The sequence below is a fragment of the Onychostoma macrolepis genome, chromosome 05 (assembly GCF_012432095.1).
Source record: "Onychostoma macrolepis isolate SWU-2019 chromosome 05, ASM1243209v1, whole genome shotgun sequence".
NCBI lineage: Eukaryota > Metazoa > Chordata > Actinopteri > Cypriniformes > Cyprinidae > Onychostoma > Onychostoma macrolepis.
Window position 1 is genome coordinate 33,324,847 of NC_081159.1, and position 13,880 is coordinate 33,338,726.

A 13,880-nucleotide genomic window follows, 5' to 3' on the forward strand; every position below is an offset into this window, starting at 1 on the left:
CTGTTGTTAGAGCACTGTCATTTTTGTTACAATTTTGCATGTCATTAAAAATAAATAAAAGTACCTAATTGACATGCTATTGTTGTCGTTTTATTATGTAAACACCGTAATAGAGGCTACAAGATAATATAAGACCAGGCAGATAGAGGGGTAAAAAAAACTATATTAATAAATCATATATACAAATAATATTAATAATACTTTTAAAGATATAAATATACTAATGTACTAATATTAATGAAAATAAACTATCATTAAAAAGACCATTAAGGTCCTATATAGCATTTTCAAAGCATGGTTCTTTATGAAAGCCTATAAAAAGCACCAAAAAGAGTTCTGCTATTGTTACAAGCTGAAGAACCCTTTTCTGGTACTGTTTAGAACCATTTTTCTTAAGAGTGTAGGATGGAGACTCAAGATGTGCTGCATCTGTTGTTGTCTCACTGGACAAAGATTTTGAACAAAGGATTTTATTTCATATCTTTTCACAACGTTTGTGTTGGTTCTCGGTTTGAGCCATTTTGTCCGCAACCATTAAAGTATTTTATAGACAGCAGCTCATTTGGCACACATCTTTCTCTTTCTATGAAATCTGTTAACCACATTCACCGGTTCTCTAACTCTATACCAGTTTGCCCATGCATTGCAATTATTTCACATTTGCTAGAATTCAATCAAATGGCTTTCCCAACTCATTTGCTGCTCTATGCGCAGCATTTTATTTCTTCTGTGCGGTCTCAAAAAAGTGTGCAGCCTCACACATGCGCTTAGAGGGAACGTGGCCATGAACTAACATGAGATCCACCAATCAGAGAGGTTCCCGCATCTTAATCAGTTTTTGATTGCTTAAAATTAATGGCGACCATCTCATGTTTTTTCTGTGGTTGCTCAGCCATTCCCGTGGGTGCTCGAACCCCCGATCACCCAGGAGAGCAGTGCCTATGATGCTGGTTGACTAGCTGATCTAACTGGTTTTTCCAGGAAGGCAGTGCAACCGAATAGCCTGCAGGCACCTAATATTTCCGAACAGAGGTCGGGTTTCCTCCTCCTTAAAGCACAGATGGGCCAGTAACAAAAGAACAGACATCTAATCATATCTCGCGATCGGGCCTTAGAAAAGTCATCGAACATCTATAAATTCGGTCATTAGCCAGCAGCATCACGCCACAATGAGTGAGACCGCTATTTCACTTGCCCAGGACTTTTTGGCAGGTGGAATCGCCGCTGCGATCTCTGAAACTGCTGTTGCCCCCATAGAAAGAGTCAAGCTGCTCCTTCAGGTACGCTTTACAACAAACTTGCATAGATTACTCTTCGCACGTGTAACATGCATTAAGTTATAAATTACGTATGAATTATTTATTTATTTTTTTCTCACACGTTTTCCCATTGGTTAATATGCTCTTGTCCATTATTGTTAGATCATGCTCTTAATGATGCTGTGTAACTCTATTATAATAAAAATAGTTGGAGCAATGATGATTATTAAATAAAAAATGTGCCAGGAGCCATTGCTATAGAAATTAACGCATCTTCCACAAGCATCTTTTTCACACAACTGCGCACTCTTTCAAGGTAGTTGTTAATATTGTTATTTACCCAGTCAGCTTCTTGTATTAAGTTAAAGAGCATTAAGTTAAAACAAACGTTATCATTCAACATGCAGTTTATTTATTTCGACTGTTCCTTGTGAGGCCTTTCAGGGGCAGACAAAATTACAATTTGAAATTAGTCATAGAAATGTATCTCCATATTATAATATCTGCAAAGTATGTTTCTGCAAGTACATAATGAGACTACCCCCAACCCGCACCCTGCATATTGACAGCATCACACAGCAAGTCAAAATTATAATCAACAAGATTTTTGTCGACTCGTATAGTTTCCACTGGTGTAACGTCATTTGTAAGGTTAGGTTTAGATTTAACGTGGGCTGTGGATACATGATATTTTAGTAACAATATTCAAGGCTAACAGTTATGAAAACAATCTAAAAATTCATAATTTATGTGGTAGGTTTATATATTTTTCTAATTGTGTGTTTTTTTTAAGGCTTTTCATTGAATCTTATTTTATTTTACTTTTCTTTTTACTTTTTTTTTTAGTTCAATGTGCATAACTCTTTAAAATATCATAATCAAAAACAACCCATTACAAATTTTGAGCAGCGTTTTTGGACTGCAAGAAGGGGACGCCACACTTTGTAATCCTAATGTTAATTAACCATTGAGTTCTTTTATTCTGGTTAGCGATCAACTTGACCCAATTTTTCAATATATTTTCCAATATATTTCAATCTATCAGGGCAGGCCTAATAGCCTCATGGAGGGTTGCAACCAAGACTACCAATGCCACTGAAAACGTTTTGGCCTTTAGTTTATGTCTGCTGAGCGCTTTAATTACATTTGTATACTAATGCTGATAAAGGCAGCAGATCTAAACATTTAAAATGTGTCCCTTTTCTGAAAAAGCAGACCAATAAATGTTTTGAAGGTATTGAAATATTTCATGTTGACTGACAACTTGGTGTCTCATAACTGGTGACACAAAGGTCATGCAATAAACTTGAATTGGTTAAATGGTGTAGTGATACTTGAAAAATTGATTGATCGATAAATCGTTTGTAAAATTTTTCCCTTTTCTTACAGATCCAGCATGCCAGCAAGCAAATTACAGTAGACAAACAATACAAAGGTATTGTAGACTGTATAGTACGTATTCCCAAGGAGCAGGGCTTCTTGTCCTTCTGGAGAGGCAACTTGGCCAATGTCATTAGGTACTTCCTAACACAAGCTCTCAACTTTGCTTTCAAGGATAAGTATAAGAAGATATTTCTGGATGGTGTTGACAAGCGTACTCAGTTTTGGAGGTACTTTGCTGGTAACCTTGCCTCTGGTGGTGCTGCTGGAGCCACGTCTCTGTGCTTGGTCTACCCCCTTGACTTTGCCAGAACCCGTTTGGCTGCTGATGTCGGAAAGGCTGGTGCAGAGAGAGAATTCACAGGCCTTGGAAACTGTATAACAAAGATCATTAAGTCTGATGGACTAAGAGGCTTGTATCAGGGCTTCAACGTGTCTGTGCAAGGCATCATCATCTACAGGGCGGGTTACTTTGGCATCTATGACACCGCAAAAGGTGGGTTTTATTAGGAGTAGACATAAAGCAGATTGCCCCTTAATTGTGACTTCCAGGGCCATGACTAGAATATCTAACATCAGGGACAGAGCTAAGGCTGAAAATCACAATTATTTTGTTCAAATTATTATTGTGATTATTAATCCAAAAATTTTCATTTGAGTAATATCTGTTCACAGTTCATTAGAATTATTGCACGTTTATTTTATCCCACAGTTAGCTTTTCTATTAAAATAGCATCAAAGGTGCATTTATTCAGCAACCACAATTGCAAATAATGTTATCAAAACATATGTTTGGATGCATTACAGTCCATCACAGAGGCTTGTTACCGATTCACTTTAATGAAAATGTAAGGAAACACTTTAAGGAAAAAAAAAGTGCAGCCCTAGGCTGAATCGATGGACTGGAATCGAAGTCATTCCAGTTATTCCGTGTAACATGTTTCAAGGAAGGTTAAATCTGCTATTTCAAAGTCTGTTGTAAGTGCCACACTTTCTGCTGCCATCCAATGTGATCAGCGCCCATGATCAGACATATAACATTAATTTTTATCTAATGACACAAATGCTATTATAAAAAATAATCATCCTTATGAAAAGCAAGCATTTGGTCTATAATAATAAAAATAATCCTTAGGAAACAAAAGGGACACGTTTTGAGGTCTTGGGACCATACAACTCTATGTAAATAACTTTAGAAGCTTTCAGGATTCCAAACAGTGATTAAATACAAAGTTATGGCATGAAAATCTAGATGGCACAGTCCAATAGGTCTAACTCAACCTGACATAATGACATACGTAAGCATCAATGTCTTGAACTTGATGCGAGCCCCGACTATAGCCTGTGTAGAGAGTAGGGATGCTCATTTTGGATTAGTTTCCCTGACCAACAAACGCCGCAACAATACTAATAATAAATTAGTATTAAAAAAATAGAATGGACAAGCATCTGTGATGATACATTAAAAATACAAACAAATTTTTTCTTGTAACATGCAAACAGCAGCATACAGAGCAACAGAAAAACTTGGATTCACACACCCTCAAATTATCACGCACCAGCAGCACTTCTGAGAACAGAGAAAAATAGAATAAAATAATATTTAATAAAAAAAAGAAGAGTTGACACACTGAATCCTTTAATGCGCTTTGAAGAACGGCATAGTCGTTTTCCCGCTGGCATTAAAATATATAACAGGCCTACCTCGTGTTTATTTTATTTTATTTTTATTTTTTAAATAACATGTCGACATACAGATAAACTGGAGCGCTGCCTGCTATAACTGTTAGACCTGCAGCAAAAACACCATCACAAAAATCCCGTCAATTTGCGGTTTGGGACTTTTCATCCACTGGTCATGTTTCTATTCACGGCGTGTTTGCAGCAGCAATGAGCAATATAGCCAATCACAGACATATCTTGATTTCATGAATGCAACCCTAACCCTAAGCCCACCAATGTTAACTGTTAAGTTCTGCTGAGTTACACGTTCAGGAATTCGCTCTTTAAAACAAAGAAAGTGCAGACATGATGTAAATAAGAGATTAATTGTGCAGTGTAAAGCTTCTTTGATTATTTTAAATAAACTTTGAGATCGAGATGATCTACATCAGGGGTGTCAAACTCAGTTCCTGGAGGGCTTCAGCCCTGCAGAGTTTTATTCCAACCCTGCTCCAACACACAAACCGTGTAGTTTTCAAATAAACCTGAAGGACTTGATTAGCTGGATCAGGTGTGTTTAATTAGGGTTGCATCTAAACTCTGCAGGGCTCCGGCCCTCCAGGAACTGAGTTTGACACCCCCGATCTACATTAACGAGTAACAGCTTTGCAGTGATTAGCCTATAGGGGTGCACCCATTGCGCACTATAATTTACATACATTCAGGGCCGGTGTTGTGCCTACTTTCGACTCTCTACCAAATTATTACCCCCTCGCTGAAATCGCTACCTGATTGCCTAATCCTAACCCCTCCCCCACACCTAAACCTAAACCTACCAATACTAGGGGGGTGATAATCTGGCGGGGGTCAGAATTCGGCACAACACCGGCGCTAGCTATAGGCAGAGCAGGCGATTGCCTAGGGCCTCGGGCTTTGAGGAGGGGCCTCCATAACCGTAACATTCCCTATGTGCTAGTCCACCAGTCAAGACGGGCAGAAATACTAGACTCATTGTTCATTGGATATAGTTGAATTGTCACTCTTCTGCAATTAAACCAATTAATGTTGTAGTTTCAAAGTGGGTTCCGCCTTCTGAATGTTTGCGTAACGAATGCATCTTTCAGATGCTGCGAACTATGCGATGCAAACGGCTAAATAGGCACGCAAAGAGGTACAGCTCCTAATGCAGGTGTGTGAGTTGTTGTCATCTATTTTGGAGTGATTGCAATGTATTCTAAATATAAACTTACCCAGATGGGACGCTTTGAATTTGTGTGTACAATTAATGACATTGTGTCAGGAGCTGACTAGCAAAATAGCTACAAAAAGTAAAAGCAGAGAAGTTTGTATTCAAAGTTAAAAAGAAAACACACTAAAACATTTTTTAATGGTTCAAATAAAGGATCTCAGGTGTATATTCTAAATTTGGCTGATGATTAGGATTACTGCTCTAACATAACACTTAACTTAACTAAATTACTTTTTTTCTGCTTAGTAGTGATTGTGTCTTTCTGTTCCGCTTGATTTGTGTGTGTATATATATATATATATATATATATATATATATACTTTATATGTCATATTTAAGGTAACAATGCAAGACATAATATAATATTATTGTAATTAATAATACAATATCTGTAGTCAATATTGATTAAATGGGATGGGTAAATCCTGCCCATACCCAGCTAGGAAATAAATTATAAAAGCCCTTACTGAAGTGGTATTCTGGAACTGTGATTAAATTAAATAAAACAGCAAAATAATAACAACAATAACATCTTCATCAAACAAAAAAAAAGAGATTACCTTAGATAAAGTTTGATTAATATGTACATACAGTAACGGTCAAAAGTTTGGACCCATTATTGTTTTTAAAAGAACATAAAAAAACCACAGTAATATTCAGCAAGAATGCATCAGATAAAAAGTGATAGTAAAGACTTATGTTATAAAATATTTATTTATTTATTTTTAAACATCTTTTTAATAATCAAAAAATCCTGAAAAAAGTATCACAGGTTGTAAAATAAACATGTTTCTAACATTGATAATAAATCAGCATATTAGAATGATTTATGTAGGATCATGTGACACTGAAGACTGGAGTAATGGCTGATGAAAATTCAGTTTTGCATCACAGAAATACAGTAAAATAGAAAACCATTATTTTAAATTGTAATAATATTTCACAATATTATTATTATTATTATTATTAACATGGGGAGAGTTGCAACAACACCATTTCCACCTATCAGGGATAGGAGTCATATGATAATTTCATTATTTAGATCTACATGTTCTTTACCTCGGTACACTGGAGTTGAGCGTTCAAGCATAAATACTGTTAAGGAGGTTTGTTCTAGTAGTCTAATTTACACACACACATGTGCATTGAACAGAAAGTGGATTGGAGATGTGGTCATCCGATTGATTGTACATAAAGGAAGTCCACCCAGAAGACCATTGCATTAGTTCCGCCTAGAAAAGGGCCTGAACAAGAAGTTGTGCAGCATGCTTCGTAAAGAAGGGCCTGATCTTACTGATGTTGTGTAATGCAAACCTGCATGATCGAGCTGTCTTTGCATTGTGGTCCTTGAAGGTCAGTTGATCATCCAAGATTACTCAGAGATTTCTGACCGAACTTGATGGGGTAATTGTTGATGAACCTAGCTGGATGGTGAAATTGTGCTGTAGAGTCAGGGAGGAAGGGAAGATGAGAAGCGCTGTTGATCTTGTTGTGGAAATATGAAGATTATTTTACTTAATCTTAATAATTTGTCTATCCACACTAAAAACAAAAATACTGTGCAACAATAACACCTTAAAAATGTGTTTTATTTTATTAAGCAACTAATTGTAAATTGTTAACCCTTAATGGGCAGTTGCATTCATTTTGGTAGTTGTTATTTTGGTATAAAATATCAGTTTTTTTTTTTTTTACAGGCATGCTTCCCGACCCAAATAACACCCATATTTTTGTCAGCTGGATGATTGCTCACACAGTCACTGCCATTGCTGGTTTCACATCATATCCCTTTGACACAGTACGTCGTCGTATGATGATGCAGTCAGGACGTAAAGGAGGTAGACAATTGTTTTCTCTCATGTTCCACCCAAAATTCTTTGGTCTTTTTGGTGTTTGGTTCAGTTCAGTCTTTATATGATGTTAAAGCAAATGAAAATATGCTGAAAAATAGTTACTTTATCAGAACATATTTGGATAAATTTAACATTACATCATTTGCTCACCAGTGGATCCTCTGCAGTGAATGAAAAATCACAATAATTCACAAGTAATCCACATGACTCCAGTCCACCAATTAACGTCTTGTGAAGTGAAAAGCTGCATGTTTGTAACAAACAAATTCATCAAGATATTTTTAACTTCAAACTGTCACTTCCAGCTAAAATATGATTCTTCTATCTATAATATTGTTTTTCAAGTGAAAAGTCATCTCGTCTGAATCAGTATGGGAAATATGCACAGATCAAGCAACCATTTACAGGTGAGAATAACGCTGGTGGATTTTGATGTGAGACAACAACAGGGGATGGACTTTTTCACTGGAGGAAGTGTTATTTATGGACTCACATTTTGGACAGAAGTGACAGTTTAAAGTGATGGATTTGTTTCTTACAAACATGCAGCTTTTCGCTTCACAAGGCGTTAATTGTTTGACTGGAGTGGTGTGGATTACTTGTGGATTACTGTGACGTTTTTAACAGCCGTTTGGATTCTCATTCTGACGGCACCCATTCACTGCAGAGGATCCATTGGTGAGCAAGTGATGTGATGCTACATTTCTCCAAATCTGTTCTGGCAAAGAAAGAAACTCATCTACATCTTGGATGGCTCAATGGTAAGTAAATGTTTTTCAAATTTTCCTTTTTGGATGCACTATTCCTATGCACTATTTAATTCATTCTAGCTGACATAATGTACAGCGGCACTATTGACTGCTGGAGGAAGATTGCACGTGATGAGGGTGGCAAGGCTTTCTTCAAGGGTGCCTGGTCCAATGTGCTCAGGGGCATGGGTGGAGCCTTCGTCCTGGTTCTGTACGACGAGCTCAAGAAGATTATTTGAACATTATATAAAATTCACTATTTAAAGAAAAAGTTGTGTATTGTGAATAGACTCTTGCTTTACTTGTGAAGCCTGTTGTACTAGTAGTTATATTAAAGATTATACATGTTTATGATAATACAGTATATGTGTATATGTTTATAATGATTTTCGTTCTTTCTTTTTTTTTTTTTCTTAAATGTTTCTTCTCTTCCCTAGCTTACACTATTCCATGTGAAATGAATGAACCGGAAGTAATACAGCTGCAGTCTTTTGTTGTTGTTGTTGTTGTTGTTAATCTTAATTTGAGTTACAATACCAGAAGAAGCTGAGATATATTTATATTTTAATGGTGTTTTTGTTCATTTTATTTCCAAACCTAAGCTAAAACTGAATTGAATTTTATTTCAGATACAAATCATTGGTGATATAAGAACAGTGAAATATATTATTCACTTTATTATTAGTAGTATTATTAATATTATTAATAAACAATAATTGGAATCTGTTTTTCATAGTGTGTTGTTTTATTACTGGTTTGTATCAAACATATCATTGCTTTTCATATTCTGAGCTGTCACCTCTGGACACACAAGAGTGTTTTATTCAAATTCTTGTTTATTATTTGACTGTTCTTTGTGTTTTGTCAAAAGGGAAGAAAGCCGTTAACTCTGATTAAAGGTTGGTACTAATACTTTTGAGACAACTTTCTGAATTAAACATGCAACATACTGATGTAGAAATAATGCAGCATATTACTGTTTGAGAGGTTTCACATGCTTTGAAATAAACAGTAGACATTATACTTTGTTGTAAGCAATTTTTCAATGAAATTTGTCATGCTTTTTACAATCCACATTATTCCAAAGCAGCTTTAAGAGAAATTTTATGATTGGCACTCTGGTTCCTGGGTTTTAAACAAGCCGCAGCTTATAGTGGGTCATCTGTCTAAAAGTTGAAGTTATGAATTAACTTTTCTGTGTCTTTAATAAGGATGTTCCATAACTGACCTTTAAATATCAAACATGATACCTAAATCTCTAAGGCATATTTGAACTATCAGTTTATTATTATTATTATTATTAATATTATTATTATTAGCAGTAGTAGTACAAAAATAGTGCCTGTCTCCCAAACACTCCTTTCATCTTCCATTGGTCAGACAATGGATTTCATACAAAAAAATTCTAGTTGATTTGTGCTTTCTGCAGTCTCTTTCTTAAAATAAAGTTGTTTTAATTCAAATAACTAGTGCATGTCCATTTACTTATTTGGTAAATTGCTGTGTAATCAGCAGGATAATGTTCCTGATTTTTCACCAGAGTGACAAGATATTGATTTATGTGCATGGGATAATGTAAATTCATCTGGTCATTAATATAAACCCAAAACACAATAAAACATTTTTGTTCATTACATTATTTATTTTTATTTTATTTAGTCAGGCAAATAAAAATATGTGTCTAAATGTATAATACTGGTTAAATATTTTATACGGAGTAACTGAGCTAATTTAATCAGTCTTGATCATTCTTAAGCAACTAGGTTTTGAACAATTGCCAGCAGGACAACAAGAAGTAACAGGGCAGGTGTGACAATCCTTTCAGCACTATCGTGTACAACATCAAGTAATGTTCCTCCACCTGATAAATAGGAGACAAAAGTCAAACTGTTTAATAAATGGTGCATGGATTATTCCTTGCATGTACAATTATCAATACCTTGTGACAGCCTTTTATTTTTACATAAATGTATAAAACAATATTTACTCACTGGAAGTCAAAGTTGAAGAAATCACGTCTACCCAGAACACAATGCGCTGCTGGGCTACAGTGGCCCTATGGAATATGTGGACAAATATTTAAGTATTTTGATCATTTTTATGCAATATTTAAGGGGGGGACTTCTAATCTAAAATTAACAATAGTATTTGTATTAGCATACAAATGACTATTTTGCACAAACTTACAACTTACATTATTAGTACGGTTATGTAGTATGAATTTGTTCACTCTTACTTGAAGAAGACATTTTGGGCTGTAGCTGGTGGAATCCAGGTATAGACGGTGGAGTTGTTTTTTATGTTGGTGTTGGCATGAGTGATTGCACCTTGCTGGTTTCCTGAACACTAGGGAAGTGTACAACCTTCAGTAACAATTACTAAATTTAAAACACTTGTTGGTATACCAAATAACATATTTCTGAATGTTTGGTTATGCCCACTCCCTTTAACAAAAAAAAAAAAAAAAGTTTCTTTATCTTACAGAATGACTAGATATTGTGACGAGTCGGTTGCCCTGCCACCCCGTCCCTTATTCGCCGCCCTTCACCAGGCTCCCGACGGGAGTGGGTGTGTAAGAGAGGAGGGGCGTAGAATCAACGAGGGCTGGCGGCGTGTGATGAGGCACAGCTGGACTGAATGAAGCCTCATCACCGCCGCTGTTAAATGCCAAGCGCGCCTCTCCTCGAGAGACCGGTCCCTTCCCCCGTGCATGCACGCTGGTGTCCTCGTGGGTCCAGGAAGGGTGCGTTGAGGGATGTGAGCCGCAGGATCCATAGTCAGGATGAAAGCCGCACCCGTATTACGGCCGACGGGCCAGGATGCCGGGCCGTTCAAGTCCCGCCAAAGGCCGAGGAAGAGCCGCCGCTCAGAAGAAGCCGCCGCTCCTCGTAACCGGACTAGAGCGGGAGCGCGTGCGGCCACCGGACTCCGCCCCTTCCCTGGACCCTTCCTCCTGGAACACTGCTCTCCTTCACGAGCCCCGCAGCACGACGAGGACACCAGATCCCCCTGTTTCGTTTGGACACTTCTTCCCCCTGGACACTTTATTTTATTGATTATTATTATTATTATTTTTTAAATAAAAGCCTCTCCGAGGCCTGACGCCACACCCACTGTGTCTGTCCTTGGCTCCTCCCGTCACAATATGTAGTCCCTGACTGGAGTTTCCATAATTAGTCCACTTAGTGTTAACTGTGGCAACTATGAAAAGAACTTACATTTTTGTAACGGGTATAGTTTGACATTTCTAAATGATAAAAAGGGGTTCTGTGTCATCTGAATCATATCTGATCATAATGCATACTATATCAGATATAAACATTGCAGTACCATAGAAGCGTAATCATTAACTCTACACATTCCAAAGCCTTACCTCTAAGAACTTTGTGTTAGTTGGAGGTGTCTGCCAAGTTCCTATTGCTTTTGAGTCGGATCCAGAGCGAGCCTCAAGGAGCACGCCCCTATAGTCTGGACCTTTGATTACAACTGACAAACAACAAATGACCAAACATTAAATCCAGTGATGCTATCACCACTGTCCTCATTTTAAGTGATATACATGAATTAAATTAAACTGCTTAATTCTTATAAATGCAGTTAAAATATTCCCAAAAATTTGGCCTGAATGTATCACAAAGTTTGTGGAGACTAAGATGCCATTAAAAACATGGAAAAACAGAGCAAAACAAAACATCTCCAAGTTTTATTTCCAAATAGATTTATGGGCAACACATTTTAAATTCTTGATTGAGAGGATTTTCCATATAACACTTCCTTGGTATGCAATTATGAATTACATAACAGTATAGCAAGAACTCTGTAAACTTTGGATTCAGACATGCAGATCTTGGAAAAATTCATGAATCCATTTACAAAATGTATCTTAAAACAGTGACCCCATCATACTGTATTTGCTTTATCCAAATTGTCCCCTACCTGTGATGGGTTTGCCAGTCTGAAAAGTTGTGCTGCTTGGATGGATGGTGTATGGAGCAGGGTTTGGCTTGGGCTGTACCCCTCCATGCCTGGGCATCATATCCACACAAGTTGAAGTCGGTGCCCCGTTTGGAAAGGACAGAACAGATGTCAAAACTTGAAGTATGACAACCCCAAAAAACACAGCATCCATGATTCCTGAAACAGGCTTTTTCAACAGCTCATTTGCAATCGTACAGTGCAACACAACTAATTTATACACACTTTCCCAGATCATGCCGTGGACAATCGAATTTTGAAAGGCACTTTTGCTGAGTCACAACTGCATAAAAAATGGCTATTTCATGCCAGCACAGGACCCTGCCCCTCCCCTGCATAGAGTATTCACATGGTATCAGGTGGGATGGCTTTCCAAAGGAAACATGTCTTCAGTTTCAGGAATCTGTCATTGATCTGGACAAAGAAACAAAGACATCCTCTGTTAGAAAGGAAATGAGCATGGAAAATGTACATTTTCCTTGCTCAATTTATTCACTATTCTACTGTTGTAATGTTTGGGTGGTTGCATGTAAGATTGGGTCTTTGGTAAACAGCCTTTTTTTTTTTTGATTTATAAACCATTAAACGCTAAAACCTATGTTTTTAAATCAGAAAATGTACAGAGACCTACTGTGATCTCAAAGAGTATCAGAAGGCTTAAGCTAGACTAGCGATCACAAAATATCAGAGAAATTGCAAAAGGAAATAAATGAAGATAGTAATTTCTTACTCACCTTTGCAATGACTTTAAACCAGTTGGAGTGAATGTGTTTTTTGGAGGTGTTCATGCTGATCAATTTAAATCACATCATCATTTAAACCTTAACACACATATTTTTGTGGCATGTTTTACTTAAAAGGTGAACTTATGCTGTCTTTAAATGTCAAGTGTCTCTTTTAAGATAATTTAAAGAATGTTTTTACATCCTGAGAGTTACTGTTGTAGGGAGTACATGTGTTGCTTTGGTTGCCTTGTGTTCTTCCTTTCTCTCTCTTTCACAGGATTGGATCAGGCCAGAGTGATTTCCAACTATGACTGTGAGTGGAACCAAAGAGCAGAATCTGAGTGCAGGGTCTGCAGTGTCTGAAGGGGGAGCTCTGTCCATCTTGTGACTTACTGTTGAACTAGTTTTTTTTTTTTTTTCCTGTTGAACCACTGTGTTGTTGTTATGCAGCTGGCTTGACTGCCTGTTGTGTGCAGTGTTAAGGCCAATTTATACTTCTGCATTTTTGGGGAGGTGTGCATCAGGGTATGCCTTGCAACACTCGATGCAGAAGAATAAATTGGGCTTTACAGGGGATCCATTTTTTTATGAAGAATATGTGAAAGTATGGCATTTGCGGTAAAAACGCCCCTGCTGTTGAGGGCACAATAATAGGCCTTTATCACAGTCCGCGTGTCGTCACATCCGGCTCTGATTAGTAGCGTAAAGGAATTTCCGCCTGCTTTATTGTCAATGGACAGACGCCAGTTTTGTGAAGAAAATTCAAGTAATTTAGTTCAGTTGAACACTGACGAAATAAACGACAATGTTAAAACTGCGTATTTATACCGTTTCCATACCATGTATCATGTCATCCTTCATTTTAATGTGTAACATGAGCCTATCTGAGGGACGCGACTGTCAGATTAATGAAGAGCACGCAGCTCAAGTTACTGCCAGAGGAATACTCACTTAGACTTTTATTTTATTTTTAATATTATATTGTTTATTTTTGCATTATATTTATTGTGATTAACCTCCCGTTCTTG

At 37.0% G+C, this 13,880-nt stretch overlaps 2 protein-coding genes across 4 annotated transcripts; one reads left to right on the plus strand and one right to left on the minus strand.

The window, feature by feature from the left end:
- Positions 1 to 896: 896 nt before the first annotated feature.
- si:dkey-251i10.1 (uncharacterized protein LOC100038774 homolog) lies at positions 897 to 8,826 on the plus strand. The gene is made up of 4 exons (XM_058774554.1): positions 897 to 1,280; positions 2,649 to 3,135; positions 7,248 to 7,388; positions 8,234 to 8,826. The coding sequence occupies exons 1-4, from the start codon at positions 1,170 to 1,172 to the stop codon at positions 8,389 to 8,391; spliced, it is 897 nt and encodes a 298-aa protein (XP_058630537.1). The 5' UTR covers positions 897 to 1,169; the 3' UTR covers positions 8,392 to 8,826.
- A 68-nt stretch (positions 8,827 to 8,894) lies between these two features.
- On the minus strand, positions 8,895 to 13,833 carry si:dkey-251i10.2 (uncharacterized protein LOC562682 homolog). Of its 3 annotated transcripts, XM_058774555.1 has the most exons (8): positions 13,052 to 13,833; positions 12,862 to 12,916; positions 12,477 to 12,541; positions 12,089 to 12,177; positions 11,526 to 11,638; positions 10,389 to 10,498; positions 10,144 to 10,208; positions 8,895 to 10,013 (listed from the first exon to the last, which is right to left on the minus strand). In XM_058774555.1, the coding sequence occupies exons 1-8, from the start codon at positions 13,231 to 13,233 to the stop codon at positions 9,904 to 9,906; spliced, it is 789 nt and encodes a 262-aa protein (XP_058630538.1). In that variant the 5' UTR covers positions 13,234 to 13,833; the 3' UTR covers positions 8,895 to 9,903. The 3 variants fall into 3 exon arrangements, with proteins under 3 accessions (XP_058630538.1, XP_058630540.1, XP_058630539.1); XM_058774557.1 differs by lacking the exon at positions 13,052 to 13,833 and having other exon boundaries at positions 8,903 to 10,013; positions 12,353 to 12,541; positions 12,862 to 12,944; XM_058774556.1 differs by lacking the exon at positions 13,052 to 13,833 and having other exon boundaries at positions 9,244 to 10,013; positions 12,089 to 12,541; positions 12,862 to 12,944.
- Positions 13,834 to 13,880: the final 47 nt, after the last annotated feature.